This window comes from Lepidochelys kempii, chromosome 14, assembly GCF_965140285.1.
Source record: "Lepidochelys kempii isolate rLepKem1 chromosome 14, rLepKem1.hap1, whole genome shotgun sequence".
NCBI classification, from domain to species: domain Eukaryota; kingdom Metazoa; phylum Chordata; order Testudines; family Cheloniidae; genus Lepidochelys; species Lepidochelys kempii.
The window spans coordinates 4069779-4089653 of record NC_136393.1 but is presented as its reverse complement, the minus strand read 5'-3'; the positions used below and the strand labels follow the sequence as shown (position 1 = coordinate 4089653).

Here is a 19875-nt window from a genome sequence, read left to right as displayed (position 1 = left end):
AGCTTGGTATGGGTCTCTGTGGACATATGCAACCAGCAAGCAATGTGTCTCCCGGGGGACCATTCCTTTTGATGAATTTGCTCTTCCAGGAGACATTGTATCACTCTCTCACTAGAGCTTCTAACTGCCCCCACTGTGTTAGTGATCATACTACCTTGTTAGCTTGGTGTATCATGAGTGTATCACGTTCTAAGCCTAGTGCATACAGACTCCCTTCTGAGCCACAGAGAAGTCACAACCAAGTCTCTGTCTCTCAAGCGTGAGCCGAGCATCCAAAAGTCAAAGTCTGAGTGGCTTTGGTTGGACACGTGACAACAGTAGAGAATTAGTGTTGCTTTCTTCTAAGGCCTTGTCTACACTACAAAGTTTTGTCGGCAAAAGGCAGCTTTTGCCGACAAACCTGGGGAGGTGTACACACTACAAAGCGACTTTTGGCAGCAAAACTCTGCTGTTTTGCCAACAAAATAAAACCATCTCAATGTGAGGCATAAAGCCTTTTGCTGCAAAGTTAAAGCGACAAAGCATCAGTGTAGACACTGCTGTGCCTTATGTCGACAGAACTGGCTTCCCCCAGCATCCCACAATGCCTGCCTTGACCACTCTGCTCACTGTTTTGATCTCTGCTGTCCCTCCCCTTTCAAAGCTCCAGGAAGTGTCTGACAGCTCCCTTGGCCAGCTCTGCTGTCTCCCCATCACAGAGACGCCACTCTCCTCTCCCTCTCCCACTTCAGTTGAAAAGCAGCTGACAATCTATGAGAATGCCCCTGGAAGGATGGGACTGAGACACCTGCATCATGTGATGGTGTACCTGCCCCACGAGGCATTGCAAACCCTTCCCAAAGCACCCTGCGGCCAGTTGCATAGTGGGATAGCTACCCACGGTGCACTGCTCTCTGTGTCGATGCAAGAGCTGCTAGCATGGGTGCACTCTCCTGACACAAGGGGCTAGTGTGGACATGCAACGGCTGTTTTCATAAAAGCGGTGTAACTTTTGCTGACAAAACTTTGGCCTTGTCTACACTGGCACGTTTCTGCGCAGTAAAGCAGCTTTGAGCGCTGTAACGCCCCTGGGGTGCACACGGCCAAGCCACTGAGTGTGCAGAAACTGCGCACATTACTAGGGCTGTAAAGAAACCACCCCGACGAGAGGCATGGGGCTTTCTGCACCAGGGTGCCAGTGAATACGCTCTGGTCGATGACAGAGCTGTGACTGGCCTCCGGGAGGTGTCCCACGATGCCTGTTCTCGCCTCTCTGGTCATCGGTTTGAACTCTACTGCCCTGCCCTCAGGTGACCAGCTGTGAGCCCCACCCCGTAAATTCCTTGGGAAGTTTGAAAGTCCCCTTCCTGTTTGCTCGGTGATGCATGCAGTGGTCTCAGGGCATCTTTCCAGGTGGCCAGGCCTGCTCCACGCACCAGGCGATCCCCCGCTTGGCACAACGCCGAGCTGCTGGACCTCATCAGCATTTGGAGAGAGGAGGCTGTCCAGTCCCAGCTGCACTCCTGCCATAGGAATTATGATACCTACGGACAGATTTCACGATGCATGACAGAAAGGGGCCGTGACCGGCACACACTGCAGTGCAGGATCAAAGTGAAGGAGCTGCAGGACGCCTACCACAAGGTGCAGGAGGCAAACGGCCCCTCCAGTGCTACGCCCACGAGCTGCCGGTTCTACAAAGAGCTGGACATGATCCTCAGTGGCGACCCCACCTCCACTGCAAAGGCCCCAGTGGATACTTCAGTCGCTCGCGTGCCAGTCGAGAGTGGACCGAGCCAGGAGGAGGGAATCTTGGACGAGCATGTGGAGGGGGAGAGGGACCCAGAGGCAGACGATGAGTCGGAGATCAGAGATGCATGCAGCCAGGAGCTCTTCTCTACCCCGGAGGAGGCTAGCCGGTCACAGCTGTCGGAGCTTGGCGAAGCGCAAACAGGAGAGGAGGTCCCTGGTAAGCGGCTTTGATTTGGGGAATCACTGAGGTGAGCTGTTGGGGGCAGGAGGCTTGCAGAAAGCAGGCTTGTGTCTGTATGAGGCGTGTACCACCACGTGCCTAGTCTGAGCGGTGGACCAGGGTGTTGATTGACTCCCTCACTTCACGAGAATCTGCCCTAGAGATCTCCACGTCACTCTCATGGAGATACTGGGCAATCCGCTGCCACAGGTTCTTTGGCAGGGCTGCTTTGTTTCTTTTCTCATTAAGGGTAACTTTCCTGTGCCACTCTGCTATCACAAGGGTGAGGGACCATTGCTGCACACAGGCGAGCTGCGTAAGGGCCAGGGCGGAAGCCACAGGCTTGGAGAAGACCCTCGCTTGATTACCTGCTCACCCTCAGCAGCGAGAGATCTTCCATAATGAACACAGCCTGTGGAAAATGTGGGGACAGGAATGATTATAAGGCCCCCCGCTACAATGCTGGCTCTCCCAAAGAGCCACGTGCCCAGTGTACAGTACGGACCTGGAACACTGATTTCCCCTGCTCCCGCAGTTACTCACCATTTTGGGAGTCTTGTGGCTCATGTGTGCTTGCCTGGGGTCAGCCAGTTAGTGACAAGTGTGTGAATAGTGGCTGTGTTTTAAATCACTGAATCAGTGGTCTGTGTGTTGCAAACAATACTGCTTCTGTAAAACGTTGCATTTTGACTTCACAGATATGACCTTGGGAGCCCAGCCTCCCTCTTTGTTATTGCCGGCTGAGCGGCTGCGCAGAATTAGAAAGCGGCCACGAAGAACTAAAGAGGACTTTCTGCGTGATGTCATGATGCACTCCACGGCCGAAAAACAAGAACTGAAAGAGTGGCGGGACAGCGAGAACAGAGACCGAAAGGAGAACGCAGCTTGCCAGAACGAAGCCACGGAGCGGCTCTTAAACGTCGTGCAGCCCCAATGCGAAGCAATGCATCATGGGGCATTGGGACAGGACCCAGGATGTCCCGCAACCCCCTCCACCTTCCCGCAACTCTTAGCGGCGGAAGAGGAAGAGGTGCTCTGAGGGACAGCTGCCCAGAGTGCACCGCTCTGAACACTGCTGCAAGTGCCGAACGTGTGAACACACTATTGCGCAGGCAGCTGACAGTGTGAACACACAACAGCGGTTTTCCCTTCCGCGCTCTCTGAGCGACGTTGTCACTCCGCCAGTGGAGACATAGGCCTGGTCTACACAACAAAGGATAACTCCGAGCAAGGCATTTTGCTAGAAAAAAAGAACACAGTACTGGCCCCAAGGCTCCTCACTCTCCCCCCTCTGCTTCACTGTAGAGCTTCTGCCTTGAACTTGTGCACTTCACCTCCTACGGGGCTTCCCGCTATAGATTCAAAGCAACAGTACACATATCCGCATGGTATGTTTCTACCCTCAAATTGGTTGCACACTAGTCTAACCACAACAGGTGTCCAGGGTGAATTCTCATGTTAAGGAAGTTATGAATTTGTTTCTGCAAGTTTTCGCCGACGGCTGCTTAAAAATTTGCAATTTCCATGAATGACCCTGCCCCAAAACTTGTTTGCTAAAATAAGAGCAAAAATACAACATGACTTTGTTTAAAGTGTCAAACATCTGTGCATTTTTGGTTTATTGCCATATCATCCCAGATCAGTTGCTCAACACTCCGAGGCAATAGGTAGGAGGGTGAAATTCCCCTGAAGTGGACCTAGTGCTGTCTACACCAAGGTTAGCTCGGTTTAACTGTGTCGCTCAGGGGTGTGGATTTTTCACACCTCTGAATAACAGTTACATCACCCCTAATTTCCTCGGGTAGACCAAGCCAAAGTCTCCACAGGGATTAACGAGACCCTTGCTTCATGCTACAACACAAAAACTGTCTGCTCTTGAATATCCCGTACCTTGCATGTTCAACCTGTCGCACTTCAGCTTGCTAATCAAAATATTTATGCGATTCACCGCCTGGGAGATTCCAGGGGTGGTCAAGAAATGCTCGGGCCTGCAGAAGAGTTGAGGCCCTGCAAGACACTACAAATTAAATCAATTGCATCACTGTTTCCATAAAGCAAAATACAGGCAAATTTCTGTGCCCGCAGAATACACACTCCAGATTGATCTACAGCTAATACAAGTTTTACAGAAGGTATTTGAAAAGGCTTTAAAATAAATAGTGAGGGATGGTCCCAGCCTTCAACACGGCTTTATTGATCTACACTGTACACTGAGGAAAAAAATCCTATGTTTTAGCGGATAAAGATTCAGTCAGGTGGGATTAAATCTGCTTCTCTAGATACGCTTCCCCCATGGTTATTGGCCTTTATACTGGAAAGACCGACAGACTCCTAGTTATAACTGAGTTATGGCACATCATGCAGGATTGGAAATTAACATCTGGTTGTCCCTTAAAGTCACATGCACGCACCCCTAAAGTTTTCTGAATGGCCCACGCTAATTCTTGAGAGGAAGTTTCAGTCCATCAGCATCACAACAGCAGTAACTCCTGCACCATGGCATCTGCTGACACCAAATGGATTGAAGCGATTAGCAGCTTGACAGGAACACAGGGAAGCATGGCACGGACTCCAACACATCGCGCTATGCACCGGCAATGCAACTCCTCCAGCCATTGCCAGCGCCGGCAGCATTCCCTTCCAGGGAGCTAGGGATGTGCTGCATTTGAACATGCAGACAGAAGATTAATCATACAGCCAAGCGAAACCCAGTGGTAGAGGAGTGTAACACATTAAGCCTCATTATCCTGTTCAGGACAATGATCACGCAGCAAAGAGTGTGTCACGCAGTCGGGGGGTGGTAAAGAATAATGTAGTTAATAGGAGACATACACCTGGGCACACACTATCCATGTAGCGGTGGGGGACAAGCAAGGGGACACACAAAACCATCAGACTCCTTTCACAGTACTCACTCTCTCGTAAAAAAAGATCTGCTTTCTCCCTACCTTTGCAAGCGCGGTGGGGAGAGAGGCCTCCAAATTCCATAACAGTAGCATTCAGAGCAAGAAGCCTGGAAGGAGGGGAGGAGGGCGGGCGGGCAGGAGATGGGCTGGAGAACGAGGAGCTCTCTAAACCAGATTTGTAACACAGGTTTCCTATGTACGTAGCCTACATCCGCACTTCTGGCGGCACGTAGAGCTCAGGCACGACACGTGTAGCTACATACCGTGGCGAAAGGCTCCGGCCACAGACACTACACGCCGCTGAAAATAACAGCGTAGCATCGCCTGGGCGTTCAGATGCCGAGGACACTCTGCTAAACCGTGCCTCAGCCTCTATGCTGGTGCTACACGTGCCAGCCGGGCACCCAGTGTCTGTACTCTGCATGGTAAGCTTAGGCCTACCCAGAGAGCATGACCCACTCAGAAAGAGCTCCTCACTCTCTGACCTGTGTACCAGGACAAGGATGGTGAAGAGGGGATTTGATCACGGCCTACATGGGGAAGAGATTTCTGGTCATGAGCAGTTCTTTAATCTAGCACAAAAAGGCGTAATGTGATCCAAGAGCTGGAGAAATTCAAACTAGAAAAAAGGTAGAAACTATTCGGGTGTTAGCCACTGGAACAATCTATCTAGGGATGTGCTAGAAGCTTCCTCTCTTGGAGTCTTCAAAATCAGGACCGGATGTCAAGCTAAAAGATCTACTTTACTTCAAACACAAGTTCTGTAGAAGTTCCTCAATGGCTGCATTTTGCAGGGGCTCAGACGAAAGAATCAGAATGGTCCCTTCTGGCTTTAAAATCTATTAATATTCCCCTTTAAGGCACAACTTGGGAAACAGTCAGCCTAGGGTTGCCAGGGGCCCAGTTTTCAACCGGAATGCCCAGTCAAAAAGGGACCTAGACGGCTCCGGCCAGTCCCGCCGGCCGGGCTGTTAGAAGTCTGGTTGGCAGCGCAGCAGGGCTAAGGCAGACTCCCTGCTTGCCCTGACTCCACACAGCTCCCGGAAGCGACCAGCATGTCCCTGCGGCCCCTAGGCGCAAGTGCAATCAGGGAAGCTCCACGCGCTGCCCCCACCCCAAGCGCCGCCTCGGCAGCTCCCATTGGCCAGGAACTGCAGCCAATGGGAGCTGCAGGGGAGGCGCCTCTGGGCACAGCCAGCACGCCTCCACCTAGGGGCCGAACATAGCAGCCGCTTCCGGGAGCAGCACGGAGCCAGGGCAGGCAGGGAGCCTGCCTTAGCCCTGCTGCGCTGCCGACTGGGAGCCATGTGAGGTAAGCACCACCCAGCCGGAGCCCATAACCTGCTCCCTGCATCCCAACCCCCTTCCCCAGCCCAGTGAAAATAGGTGAGGGTGCGGGAGACGGAGCGACAGAGGCGCCTCGGGGAAAGGGGGGCGGAGGGCAAGACTGTTCAGTTTTGTGCAACCCTAAGTCAGCCCGCTGGCGTGGCGGTCCTGTGACTACACCCAGCACCACCATGGCAGGCGGCCTGGGTTTGAGTCCCAATCTGTACCGATTGTTCCCAGAGAACAAGGACAAAAAGCCCAACTAAGAGCTTGTCTACACTGGCACTTTACAGTGCTGTAACTTTCTCACTCAGGGGTGTGAAAAAACATCCCCCTGAGCGCTGCAAGGTGCCACTGTGGACAGGGCACCAGCGTTGGGAGCTACTCCCCTCGTGGAGGAGGATTTTTAGAATGCTGGGAGAGAGCGCTGCAGCGAATACACAGGCCATGTTAAAAAGCTGCCGTGGCCGAGCTTTAACGTTGCCAGTGAAGACATGCCCTTAAACTCGAGAACGGTGGTTAGATTTACAGTGGAAAGAGCAATTTTGAGAAGTCAGGATTGCACGTGATCAATAGGTTGTTTAAATACAACTCTCACAGAGCCAGATTTTGCTGTCAGTCACACCCAGATCAGAATCTAGACCACTGCAGCAGTCACTCATTGTTTTGTTACCTCCAATCGTGTTACGCTCGAACAACAAAACATCACTAATTCACGGTTGTTAGATATTTATGTATAATTACAAACCACTGCAGTACTGCCTAAAGCAGCTTGCGTCTGTCTGTCTATTACAGCCTGCCAGATGCACTAGTCCAGAACATTTGCTGCAGGCAGAGACATTGTCCTCAACCGTTTGCACTTTTGCTACTTGGTCAGAGGTAACACCCACCTCCTTGAATCTGAAACTGCTTGAGCCACCTGCACGGCTGGTGGGAGGAACGTCTTGTCCATTCAGGTAAAAAAGCAAAAGAGTGAATATGGGGAAGGTCCATTCAGCCAGAACACAAATATTTGTTTTGCAGCAGAGCCTAGAAGTCCCAGCTAAAATCAGGGACCCACTCTGCAAAGTACTGCATAAATTCATATTAAGAGGCAGCCCTTCCCCAAACGGCTTACTAAATCTACACAGGCAGGACAGACAAAGGGTCGGGAAGAAAAACTGTCAGGGAAAGGTGACATGCCCAGGGTCAGCCAGCAGAGTTGGGAACAGAACCCAGGTCTTGAGACCAGGTCAGTACCCTATCCACTCAACAATACTGTCTCTTTTTTACACCTTTTTCAAATCAGGAGAGGGAGCAATTTGGCAGCTATTCAAACAACATCAGCAAACAGCTTTAATATTCCCCCTCCTCCGCCCTTTGCAGATGCAAGGATTGACAAACATTTCAGACAAATGCCCACTTCCACCACGCAGTGGTTTTGTCTCCGCAACCCAACCGATGCTCTTAAGGGGAGCCGGAGAAGGGAAAGAGAGGGGTTTTCTTCTGATTGCTACGCTAAACACAAGCGTTTTGAAAAAAAAAAAAAAAACAAGAAAGAAGCTCTGAGCTAGATAAATCTCCTCCTCGCAGGCAGAATGTTAACACACACTGCACTGTCCGTCAAGTACTGGCAGCCTTTGCTAAAAAAAAAAAAATCCAAGCACATTAGAGCAAGAGTCCCTGCATGGATGGTGTGCAATAGAGTACCAGATGCAAGGGAGAAGGCTCATGTTTCCTGATCTCCTTCCTAGTCCCAATAATAAACCCACGTCTTGACACTATTTCTGGTTCCATATGATGGAGAATTAGAACAGCCCTGGGGAAAGGGTTCTCTCATTTCTTCCCTCTATATTACACTATCCTGCGAGCGAGGGGAATAATTCCTAGCGCAAGCAGACATACTCATGCTAGCTTGATGGGCATAGCAACAGTAGCATTGGTACCAATTACATACCCACGGGGTTCGGGGGGTTTGGACTCAGCGCAGCTTAGCCATGCTTGCACTGCTGATGCCCGTGCGACACTACTGTTTACACTTGCAGTAGCTCGATAAGAGCTAGCACGAGTACATCTATGTGAGCTGAGAATCACACCCCTCGCTCATCGTGCAGAAACCCCCTAAAACAAGAATAATGCTCTCGGAACCCCCGTTATGGTACTTACCAAAGCACGGGGCGTGGAAGTTGGTGGCAGAAAGGGAGAAACTCATCCAAGCTTTTTCCCTTGCAGAAGCAGAGAGTTCAGAGTGCCAACAAGAAAGGAGTTCAGTCGAGACCCAAACTTACTGCTCTTCTACACAAGCCTGGGCTTCTGCGTCTTCGGCCATCGTACGTTAGCAGCCATATCTGTACATTATTGGCCGCTGCGTTGCTAAGTTTACAAATCTAGGTGCCTAACTTTAGTCAGCTAAATAAAAACTGCTTGATTTTCGTCACCCAGAGCTCCCAGATTTCCATAGCAGCTTCTGATGCCCAACTCCTTTAAAGAAAAAACATAGCACAGGTTTTCCAAATGCCTGAATAGGAACGTAAATACCACTGGGGTAGCCAACTTGAAAAACGGCCCAAACGGTGCCGTCCACCTCACAAGGTCTGAGGGCTTACCTTACCTTGGGAGGCGAGTGGTAATCCCTTCAGTTAACAGCTGGGGAAACTGAGGCACCGAACACTGAAACAACATGCATGTTGCCACCCCATGCCTCTTGTTAAAAGAATGCCGAAGTGGCCATTATCTAAAATGGCGCTTATGCTAAAGAAGCTAGTCTTAGAATGTCGTAGGGTTCCTGTATCAGTTGTTTATGGGCCTTGAGCTATTGAGAGTTAAGATGGGAGCAAAGAGCAGAGAAGAAAGGGGGGGAAGGGAAAAGAAAAACCAAGGAAACGTAACTGAAAAAGGGGTGAGAGAAAGAAGCGACTCATTCTGCTTTGCCCCCTTCCCATCAACAGAGAGATCTGAGCAGGCAGGGCTGACAGACCATCTGATGGCCTGTTTAAGTGTCACCAAAGCCGGTGGAAGGGAAGTATAAAAACAGACATTATTTGCTCAGAACCAGCAAAACATAAACTAGAACATGCCCTTGTTTAACCGGGCACGCGCCCACCTGCATTGACACACAGCAGCAGATGGAGACATGCTTGCCAAGTTCCACCCAGTGGTCATTTTGAAATGTCGAGATCCCTACATGCAATTCCAGCATAGCTCCTCCTGGCTTACACTGAGCTCACTTGGCTCATTCTTTGGAGCTGCTCCCGATAGCGTCCTGTTGTCCAGGTCACCTCCAGGCATATTATCACCTATACTCCGTAGGAAACACACCCAAACAGAGTCTCACCCTCAGTGAGCCCAACTAACGAAAGAACAGATGGTTTAAACCTTCCAAATTAAAAATCTAATGGATTAGATCCTTCCCTTTATGAAGAACCTAATGATAAACTGGTCAGCCCCATTAGCCAGTTTGTCCCACAGGGCTCCACTGGGGAACACACACACTTTCCTAGGTATCATTAGTAACTATACCAGTCCTCTGTGAGCTGCCTGAAAACGACAAAAAAGGGAGGGGAGGGGGAAGAGTTGCTACACTCCAAAGCGGCTAGAGAGAAGCATCAAGCACATCAAAGCAAAGTCTTCTTTACATAAAGAACAGTCCACTAAAAAAACCCCACAAATTCCTTATCCATCATCATCTTCTTTGACAAGGACAGTGCGTGTTAATATCCCTTTGTATTCCCCTCTGGGTCCCTTCTCCATTAGAGACCTCAGTGAGAAAGTGTGCTGCTTTGTTCTTCAATCTCCTTTCTTCTTCAACTGATTCACCAAAGGATTTGAGGAGCCTGGAGTAAATTACAGTAACTTAAACCTGACAGGTGCTTGAGCACTAATAACCAAAGCACCGCTGGCGAGAGGTTTTAATCCAAAAGGTGGGAAAGACACAGAGTCAAATTCATCCCCATGTCAGGCCACTAAATCCAAAGGAGTTACTTCAGAGATGTCATTGGCCCATTAAGTTTAAAAAGGTAGAAGATACATTTTTGATCAGAATACTACAGTTATATACATTGTTAAAGTCCCCACGTTCCTCTCATGACATTCCCTGCACCACCCCCAAGTCTCTTTGCCAGGCTGTCCTCCCCACAAAGCAATCGAAGGCCCCAATCTGGGAAGGAAAGACGTGGGGAGACCTCTGAGCCCACACACAGCCCCACTGGACTTTGCAGTCAGTTCAGCATGGGTGTTTATTCCTTCTTTTCACATGCACCGTTCCAGTAACTCCTGGGGCACGACCAGCATTTGGCATTTTTTATTCTAGCACAAGTGGAACGAGGGCATTGCTTTGACTGCAGGCTCTTTAGGATAGAGACTGGTTTTTTGTTCTGGGTATGTACAGCTCCTAGCACCACGGTCCATGACTGGGGCTACTAGGCACTACCACAATATAAAAAAGAAACAACAACAAAGCACACTAACTGCTGTTTTATGCTGCGTTGGAGGTATTCCGTTCCGCCAGTTGGTAGAATGGGAGGAAGAGAAGCCGAGAGAATAGGACATCCTTCTCTTATCCCCAAAGAGTGAGTATTAGGCCAAGGGAACAAGTGTCATCAGACCCTTGCAGGATTACTACTCGTTAAGCTAAGATATTAACGCACACTCCCACTCCCTCCCAAAAGAACTCCAAGGGAAGAGCGTGGAAGGACCCACCCACTCCTCTGATTAAGTAGACATGGATGATAAGGCATCGACTACAAGCCAAAACTAAGTTCAGCTCCTGATGTTATTTTAACCGGTTTCAAATCAAAACCTCTCTAGAAAGGGGAGCCTCTTAAACATCATCCTGGAATAATGGGGAAGGATTTTTTCCTTTTGCGGGACCACAGCTTGGCTTGGAAGTGAGAGACCAACAGTGCAAGGTGGATTAACCCACCAGCAATCAGGGAACATCTCTAACTTGATCACTTCCCTCTGTCCACTCCTCCTGCCATCTCTTTCCTAGCCCACCATTTCCCATGCAGTCCTGTATCCCGCCTCCTCCCACCCAACCCTGCAGACACAGGCGATGTAAGCTTCTTCCCAGTAGGCAGAGAAAAACATGAGACACATTGGAAAGAAGTGGGTTGCTTGGTGTAACTGTTTACTTTCTCTGTTGGGAGCTGTCAGCAGCTGATCAAATACATTAGAAGGTCCCTTCAGGGCCTTATATCGCAAACCCCAATACAGGCAATACAATTAGCGCAAACCCCAAGACAGGCAAGATAGGCCCAAGTTTAAAAACAAATGTAAGTGAAACAAATGGGTGTTTGAAGGTGATAACCTTCATACAATTTTAACCACAATAGCGAGCTGATTGCATTCATTTGGTTGCGTGACAGAGCTGGATCTTGTGGTGAGTTGTTTTACATGCCTGTGATACCAGGACATGCCGAACCCAATGTTATTTACATCACAGGACAATGTTCCTTTCACTGAAACACACGACAATTTGGTGACTTTCACCTTCCAAATTCTGAGAGGAACTAAGCAACAAATGGAAGTTTAAAGAACTCCCACGTTAACATAGAGGGGCTCATGGAGTGCCAAACTACTGGAGCCTTTAGTTTTGTTTATCAATCCAAGTTTTTAGATGCACCAATTTACAGATGGGGAAATCGAGGCACAAAAAAATTAAGTGACTTGCCCACAGTCATACAGGGAGTCAGTGGCAGAGTGATGAATTGTGCCTAGATCACCTGAGTCCAGCCCAGTACTTTAACCACAAGACCACCATTCCTCCCTATTAGCAGTACATCCTAGAACTGAGCTTACTACTACAGACTCTTGTATTAGAGATTTAAAAAAAAAAAATTCATGTCTTCAGTTGTGCCAAAATGCGAAAGGGGGAAGGGGGAAGCATTCGTTGGATTCCAGAGTTACCAATTCTTGCAATTTTCCAAGACTTGTTGTTAATATTTTGTGTTATGCTTAAAGCCCCAGCTCCTGGAGTCATGTGATCGTACGACAAACTCAGCTGTCATTTACAGTTTTTCGCCTTTGTAGTTGCAGAGAAAGTCTTGGAAACCTGACCCTAAATGTTCCTTCACCAGCAAACAAAAAAGACAAACACACTGATTTTTTAAATTAATCTCATGGTTTTTTGGGAGACTGAGTCATGATTTTTGAATGACTGGTGTTGGCAACGCTGCAAATTAAATCTCAGGATTGAAACAAAGGTCTCACCTGGACTGTTTGGAAACTGCTGCCGGTTAAAGAAACAAAAACAAACGAAAGAGCCCACACTTTTCATGTGTGTGGCCTAAAGCCACATTCAGCACAGACACCGACTTAGAGAATCCCAGGGAAATGCAGTTTCATTAAATCTCCAATAAAAATGGATTTGTATCCGGCTTCTGCCGGAATGGAAACTGATAGGAGGGTTAAGAAAAAAATCCACCTAACTTCATTAGCCGAAGCACAGAGTAACATCAGCACTCATGATGCTTTGCTGCCTGGCACTCTCATCAAACACACAGCCACCTTAGACCTTTCAAAGAGCTCTTCTAGACAGCTAGCAAATCCAAGGAAATCAATGTTTCTATCTCCAGGCCCTTGTGGTTACTGCAGTTCATCCTTTTCACTTGCACCAGCTGAAGGAAGCTTTAACAAGGGCAGCGTTTCCACCTCTCATGAATCTCCCAGTATTCAGTGTTTTAAAGCCCCAACTCCTGGAGTCACATTACAAGATGAAAATATCAGCTTTTTTTTTTTTTTTTTTAAATAAACAAGTTCCTAGCCTCATGATTGCAGAGAAAAGCTTGAAAGGGTGACTGAAGTGCACCCTAAAAGGCTCAGAAAACAGGATGCAAGGGGGAGGAGGGTTAAAAATCTCATGATTTTTGAGGGTTGATTCAGGATTTTTGAACAGCGGGGATTGGTGACACGGCAACAAGCTGAGGGCAGCTTTCCTAGCAAAACCCTGAAGCCATGCAAAATCCATCATGGGGATCCCCAAATACTGTGGGGAACAGTCTGAGGTAAGCCCCAACCCTAAACCAAGCCAAAGGCCAGTGCAGTCAGCTGCACTTACATCCCAGAGCACTGTACGTTAGACGTGGGAGTAACTGTCCCGCTCTACTGGGCGCTGGTGAGGCCATACTGCACCCAGTTCTGGGCAAAGATGTGGACGAACTGGAGAGAGTCCAGAGGAGAGCAACAAAAACGGTGAAAGATTTAGAAAATCTCAACTGGGAGGAAAGGGTAAGAAAAACGGGGCATGTTTAGTCTTGAGAAAAGGAGACTGAGGACCTGATTGTTCTGATATATGAAAGGCTGCTACAAAGAGGACTCCGATCAATTGTTCTCCATGTCCACTGAAGATAGCACAAGTAGTAATGGGCTTAATCTGCAGCAAGGGCGAGCTAGGTTAGATATTAGGACAAAGCTTCCAATTATAAGGGAGTTTCTAACTTTCTAACCTTCCCAAGGGAGGCTGTGGAATCCCCGTCACTGGAGGGTCTAAGAACAGGTTGGACAAACACCTGCCAGGGAAGGTCTAGGTTTACTTGGTCCAACCATAGCACAGGGGGTGGACTTAGTGACTTCTCCAGGTCCCTTCCAGCCCCACATTTCTATGAGCCTGTAATCCACTCCCCTAAGACAGCACACGATTTAGGACAGCAGCCCTCTATTTCCGACCTAGAGGATCTGCAAGAGGGGGGAACGAGCAGATGAGTTAGGGATGGTGACACCACATACACTGCACTGCCAGCTCAGAGACCAGACTTTACTCTGCCGTGTGAAAGGCAGGCGTTCAAGAGCAACACGTAACCCCCTCGTGCATCCGGTAATGTGCAGGTCCGCTAGAAATGGGCTTCCAGCAGCCCACAGTCCTAGACACAACCAGGGTGGGTGGGAGACTAGCCCGAGGCCACTGACAGCAGACAGTCATACTGCTACTTACCAGCAATGGGAGGAGGAGGTCGGCCAAGTAGACAAAAGCTGCTCCCAGGGTGAAGCCAACAGCTACCGGGAAGAAAGCAAAAGCCCCGAAATTCCCAGAATCTTCAGCCAATTCAATGGCAGGAGCCAGGAGGGACCAGTAAGAAGCAGCTAACATGACCTACGGGACAGAGAACGACACATTAATACAGGTTATGAGATTACCCCCAATCGAGATCAGGACCCTAATGCATTGGGTGCTGTACATAAAAGCAATAAAGAGACAGGCCAAAGGTGGGGGGGAAGGGGAAACTGAGGCAGAGGGTGACCAGCTTTAACGATCACAATAGCTCAGTGGCAGAGCTGGGAACAGAACCAAGGTCTCTCGATGCCCAATCAGGGGCCCTGCCCACTGGACAACACTGCCTCTGCTTCAACACCAAGGATTTTGTTAGACTCCCAAGGATTTTGTTGACATGCCATTACCTAGGGAGGTGGTAGAATCTCCTTCCTTAGAGGTTTTTAAGGTCAGGCTTGACAAAGCCCTGGCTGGGATGATTTAACTGGGAATTGGTCCTGCTTCGAGCAGGGGGTTGGACTAGATGACCTTCTGGGGTCCCTTCCAACCCTGATATTCTATGATTCTATGATTCCCAGCAGAGAGCATGCTGCCTCTCAAACCAAAAATGTCCCTGTGTAGCCCCAACTCCCTCCAAGCACCACGCTCCTCCCAGGTAACCAGGCACCTAGCTCCAACAACCCACACTTAGAAAATCTTCCCTCCTGGTTATTTAACATCCCTCCTCTAGCAGGAGGAAAAGAGCAAACCCCCTTCACGGATTCACCGCATGGACCTCTGCTCCCTTAAGGTTTTTCAGCAGATTCACGACACACCAAAAGTTAAATAAAGGGGGGTGTGCACATTGTACACAGACAGCATCCGCACTGTTCCGCTAACACACTCCTTTGGTAACTCTGTTTAGTGACTGTCCAATCTCTCAGCTTCCTGCAGCTTTCTGGATGGCAGCGGCCCTGAAACAACGCTCACCGCTGCTTGCCAGGGCTCACACCTGGCAGGCTTCTGTTCACGCCAGCCACAAACACACCAGCTTATTCGTCATTGCTTTTGCCATGGCACTTGGCAATGTGAAAAGTGTGACATGACCATTCAGACTGACCAATGAGATTTGAGCCCATTTCCGCACAGAGCAGTCACTGAAGTACAATGAAGAAAGGAGAAGGGGCTTAAGCGTGAGCAGTACAAAGCCATCAATTTTCACCCAGCCAGCCTTGAGGCAGGAAAACAATTGACGCGCACACACTTACTTGCTAGGCTCACCGTACTGAGGTTTAACACACCCATAATAACCCTTCCCAGAGGGGAGCAGCGGGAGGGGAGGGGAGGGGAAGCCTGGCTCCCAGCCACATACTAGTTCTTAGCGAGGACAGGGAATGCAAGAGACAGAGGCCTCTGCACAACACATGGTTAAATATGAATGTCTTCTCATTTGTGTCACCTGTTTTCACCACAAAGCACAAGTTCAAGGATGCTTCAAAGAGACCCCATCAGGTTGGACTAAACACAGTAACACAAGCCTAGGATGTTAACAATCAACACCTTATGTTATTAAAATGAAAAATAGCCAAACGATTCTGATGCGTTTCTACCATTAATGCAGATTGACATGCCAAAAGGGACCAGTTAGCGATTGAAAGCAGAGGAGTCAATTTCACCTACTAGCTCTCCGATCTACCGACAGCTCCAATCTCCCAGATACCCAAGCACGGACATTATCTCGCATGGCCAGGTCTGGAACATGGACACCACAGGCCAATAGTTGATTCTCAGCACACACACCACCTTATTTCCACTGGTATTAAAGTACTTTGGAGAAAAGGGCTTCCACTGGCTTTTGCAAACCTTTGGTTTTACGAAAACCGGAATTGAGGCCTAAATCAAGCTGAAACCATGTCTTTAAATAATATAGTGGGAAAGGTTATCGATCAAGATCCACAGGGCTCCAGTGACCTGGGAGACTCTCTCCAATCCACTAAGAAGGGTCAGGGTTAGTTATATGGCACTTTCTCTCCTAGCCTTGCAAATCAGTTACCAGAAGAGCAGGGGGAGTGGCTCCAATCCAGCACTCCTCCTCCCCCCCCCCCCCCCCCGCAAAGCTTTAGTCCCTACAGAGGACAGCACTGAGGAGACAGGTGGAAGGGGAAGGCAGGAATCCAAGCAGTCATTTGTTCATTCAGCTCCCCACGCTGAGCACGCCTGCTGCTGAAAAAAGGACAAGCTGTTTCCCAGATGACATGGCACGACACCAGGCCACGAGGGAGAATTTGGCTCATCTCCCCGGGGCCCCCCCAAAAAAAGAGGAAGTGTTAGAAAACAATAAGAAAAGGAGTACTTGTGGCACCTTAGAGACTAACCAATTTATTAGAGCATAAGCTTTCGTGAGCTACAGCTCACTTCCTCAGATGCATATGCATCTGAGGAAGTGAGCTGTAGCTCACGAAAGCTTATGCTCTAATAAATTGGTTAGTCTCTAAGGTGCCACAAGTACTCCTTTTCTTTTTGCGAATACAGACTAACACGGCTGTTACTCTGAAACCTGTCATTAGAAAACAATGAGAGCGATCTACATTCCTTCTGAAAGAGAGCGAAACCGCACTCACTGCTTCAAATCCAAGAGCCTCCACCAATCCGTGTTCCTTGCTCCGGCCAAGACACAATTCAACGCTTCTGAACCCACACAGCTCCTACGGTCTTCAGCTCAAGCTGTGGGTGCCCAGGCCCCTCTGAAAGTCAGACCCAAGGTGGGCACTCAAAGTCAGCAGGCACTTCCTGTTTTACAGGCGTCCATGCAGTGCTGAAAAGCACTCCGTTACCCCGGTGATGGGCATCATATTTAAAACCTACCTAGAAACCAGGCTCAGGACAAAGTGTTCTCATCAACTGGCAGCTGTTGGCTGGCCTACATGAAAGGAGGTTGGAGGGGTCTCAAAATGGCAACCAGACGCCAAACCCACCAGCCAACTGGCAGTCTCGGTCCTGGCTCTTCTTGATCTCAGCCAGAGACTGGCTCCAAAGAGGAGGACAAGACATGAGGACACGACATGAGGACACAACTCCCCACTGACTCCTACAGCTGTTCCCTCCACACCAGGTTTGAGGGCGTTTCCACGGCTGCCACCTATTCCAGGGTGGCACAGAGGTTTCCAAACACTAGGGAGAGATTGCTAATTAACAGAACATGAAACATCCGATGAAGTGAGCTGTAGCTCACGAGAGTTTATGTTCAAATAAATTTGTTAGTCTCTAAGATGCTACAAGTCCGCCTTTTCTTTTTGCGGATACAGACTAACACGGCTGCTACTCTGAAAACAGAACATGAAAAGACACCGAAGATCTGTTGATGAAGGGAGTCAGTTATATCGTCAGGGTCGCTCCCCGATCCCCACGTCTGTATGTCCAACGCTATCAACGGCGAGAGTGTTGGGAGGAACAGGCGGGATGCTGGGCCAGCGCTGGTGCTGGCCGCTTTCCAGTTTTGTTTGGAGGAACTTTGTTGTTCTAGCTTGTGGCTATTGTGCGTGTACCACCCACCCACCCACCGTCTTCAGCCTCAGAACGGCAGCGGAACCTGGGTCAGCTTGCTCCCTTAAGTCCCCAAAAGCCCAGCAAAACACTTTGGACTGGGACTGTCCCATGAGGTTTCTGTAACCTGCGGAGTCTTTATAGCGCCCCACGAGCAGATCCCCTCCAACAACCGGTTCAGAGAATTCTGGCTAACGGAGCAAGCACAACTGTAGATGTATAGGACCAGGGTACAGCTAAATACACTGTATGGTAGCAATCAACACACCAGTCATAGGCTCCAATAGCCTTTGTCAGCTAGAGGGAGCAGGGAAAGAACTGTCCAGGATTTCTTTGTTCTACTGGTTTTGTCTTTGAATGCAGACTCACTTTGGACAGAAGACTCTTTCCTTCCCTCTGCCCACGTGCTCCTGCATTTAGCCATCAGCCACTCCCCTGTATCACATCAGCGAAGAGAAATCTCTAAGAAACCAGTTCCCCTAGGTTATTTCTGTTTCTGTGGTTGCTTATAAATAGACCATCCGAGTGGGCAGGGGTAGAAGGGGGAGGCATACACAGGCCTGAGGGAAGGGGGACACTAGATACTGCACTGATCTGCTGGGGTGTCCTGAGTCTCTTTGGGGTTAAGTCCATAACGAAGTCAAGAGAGTATGGGGTAGTTTTAGGCTTGATGCACAGACCTCCCAGCTGTAGCTCACGAAAGCTTATGCTCAAATAAACGTGTTAGTCTCTAAGGTGCCACAAGTCCTCCTTTTCTTTTTGCGAATACAGACTAACACGGCTGCTACTCTGAAACCTCCCTCTGTTAGCGCAGGATCAAAATGACCATAGCATGCTGGGTTTGAAACCCACCCAGATCCCCTTTGCAGCTTCCTGGATAAAGGAATTCTGAGCATACACACCCGCGCACACACACAGTAGCTCCTTGCTAAAAGTGCTGATCGCACCAATGCCAACGGTAACAAGTGAGGAGATAACAGCAGTCAAGACATTTCATCAGCCCATTTCGGTGCCACTTGGCTGTTCCCTTCCCCCATCCTCAGCTACTTCCCTTCCACCAGCACAATGAACATCTCTCCACCCATATCCTAGAACCACGAGTGGCAGCCTTGAACTCCAACCACAGGTAACATAGGGTTTGGTGTGGCTCAAACGAGACTGCATGGAATTCTGCAGGTGCTTTGGCGTCGGTTTAAGAAGCAAGATACGGGGTCAGTGCGAACAGCAGCGAGAAATATTCCTACACGCTTCTCTGCAATGGATCCATTTTGCCCCAGGATGCTGTCCCTGGCCACTGTTGTGCCAGGTGGAGATGCAAGTCCCAAGTCTACCTTTGGCCCATAAAGCTTTATTAAAGTAGCAGAGAAATCCATTCCCTGGATTAGTTAAGCAAGAAAGAAAATATCAGATCCTCAAACACACATCCAATATGCAGCACAAATACATACTTCATCAATTTATTCATTTCATTTCCTTTCCTCTCTCCCCTCCCACTCCCCCTTGGTGTTACATGTACCGGGCTGGATTAATCAAAAATAATCAGACCAATTAAGAGCCTTCAGCAGGTTCGGCGTCCCCTCAGCCCCCAGCTATCTACAGTACTTGCTTTTGGAGCCATTCAGCTACAGTAGGAGACTCATTTGCGACAGACTCCACTGAGAGTCTTCTCATTTGCCACAAAACAAATGAATTTTTTTTTTTTAAGTAAAATCAGTCTGAGACCTGAGAAAAATGCCAGCTAAGAAAAAACGCTGAAGAATTCATAGAAAATGTTTCCTCAGCTTGGGATCAAACCCAGTCTTCTGGAGCCAGGCATTCTCCCAGCACCCAAGCGGGCACTTTGCTAGACCCTCCCTTGAGCAAAAGATAGGGAGAAGTTGAGGCTGAAGTTATAGAATCATAGAAACACAGGGCTGGAAAGAACCTGGAGAGGGTCACCCAGTCCAGCCCCCTCCGCTGAGACAGGACTAGGCAAACCTAGACCACCCCTGACCGGGGTTTGTCCAACCTGTTCTTAAAAACCTCCAGTGACGGGAATACCACAACCTCCCTTGGGAGCTTGTTCCAGAGCTTAACTACCCTTAGAGTTAGACATTTTTTCCTTATACCTAACCTAAATCTCTCTTGCCACAGTTTAAGCCCATTACTCCTTGTCCTACCTTCAGTGGACATGGAACAATTGACCACAGACCTCTTTGTAATAG

General features: G+C 49.0%; 1 protein-coding gene across 9 annotated transcripts in view; it reads right to left on the bottom strand.

Moving 5' to 3' along the window:
- Nucleotides 1-19875, bottom strand: part of SLC39A11 (solute carrier family 39 member 11) — a 404617-nt gene that overhangs the window by 364877 nt on the left and 19865 nt on the right. For all 9 annotated transcript variants that reach the window (XR_012154971.1, XM_073312119.2, XM_073312120.2 and 6 more), the window contains one exon: nt 14093-14251. Coding sequence is in view for 8 of the 9 variants with exons in the window: in XM_073312119.2 (XP_073168220.1) it covers nt 14093-14251 (159 nt within the window). In the remaining variant the exon portion in view is untranslated. The remainder of the gene's footprint in view (nt 1-14092; nt 14252-19875) is intronic.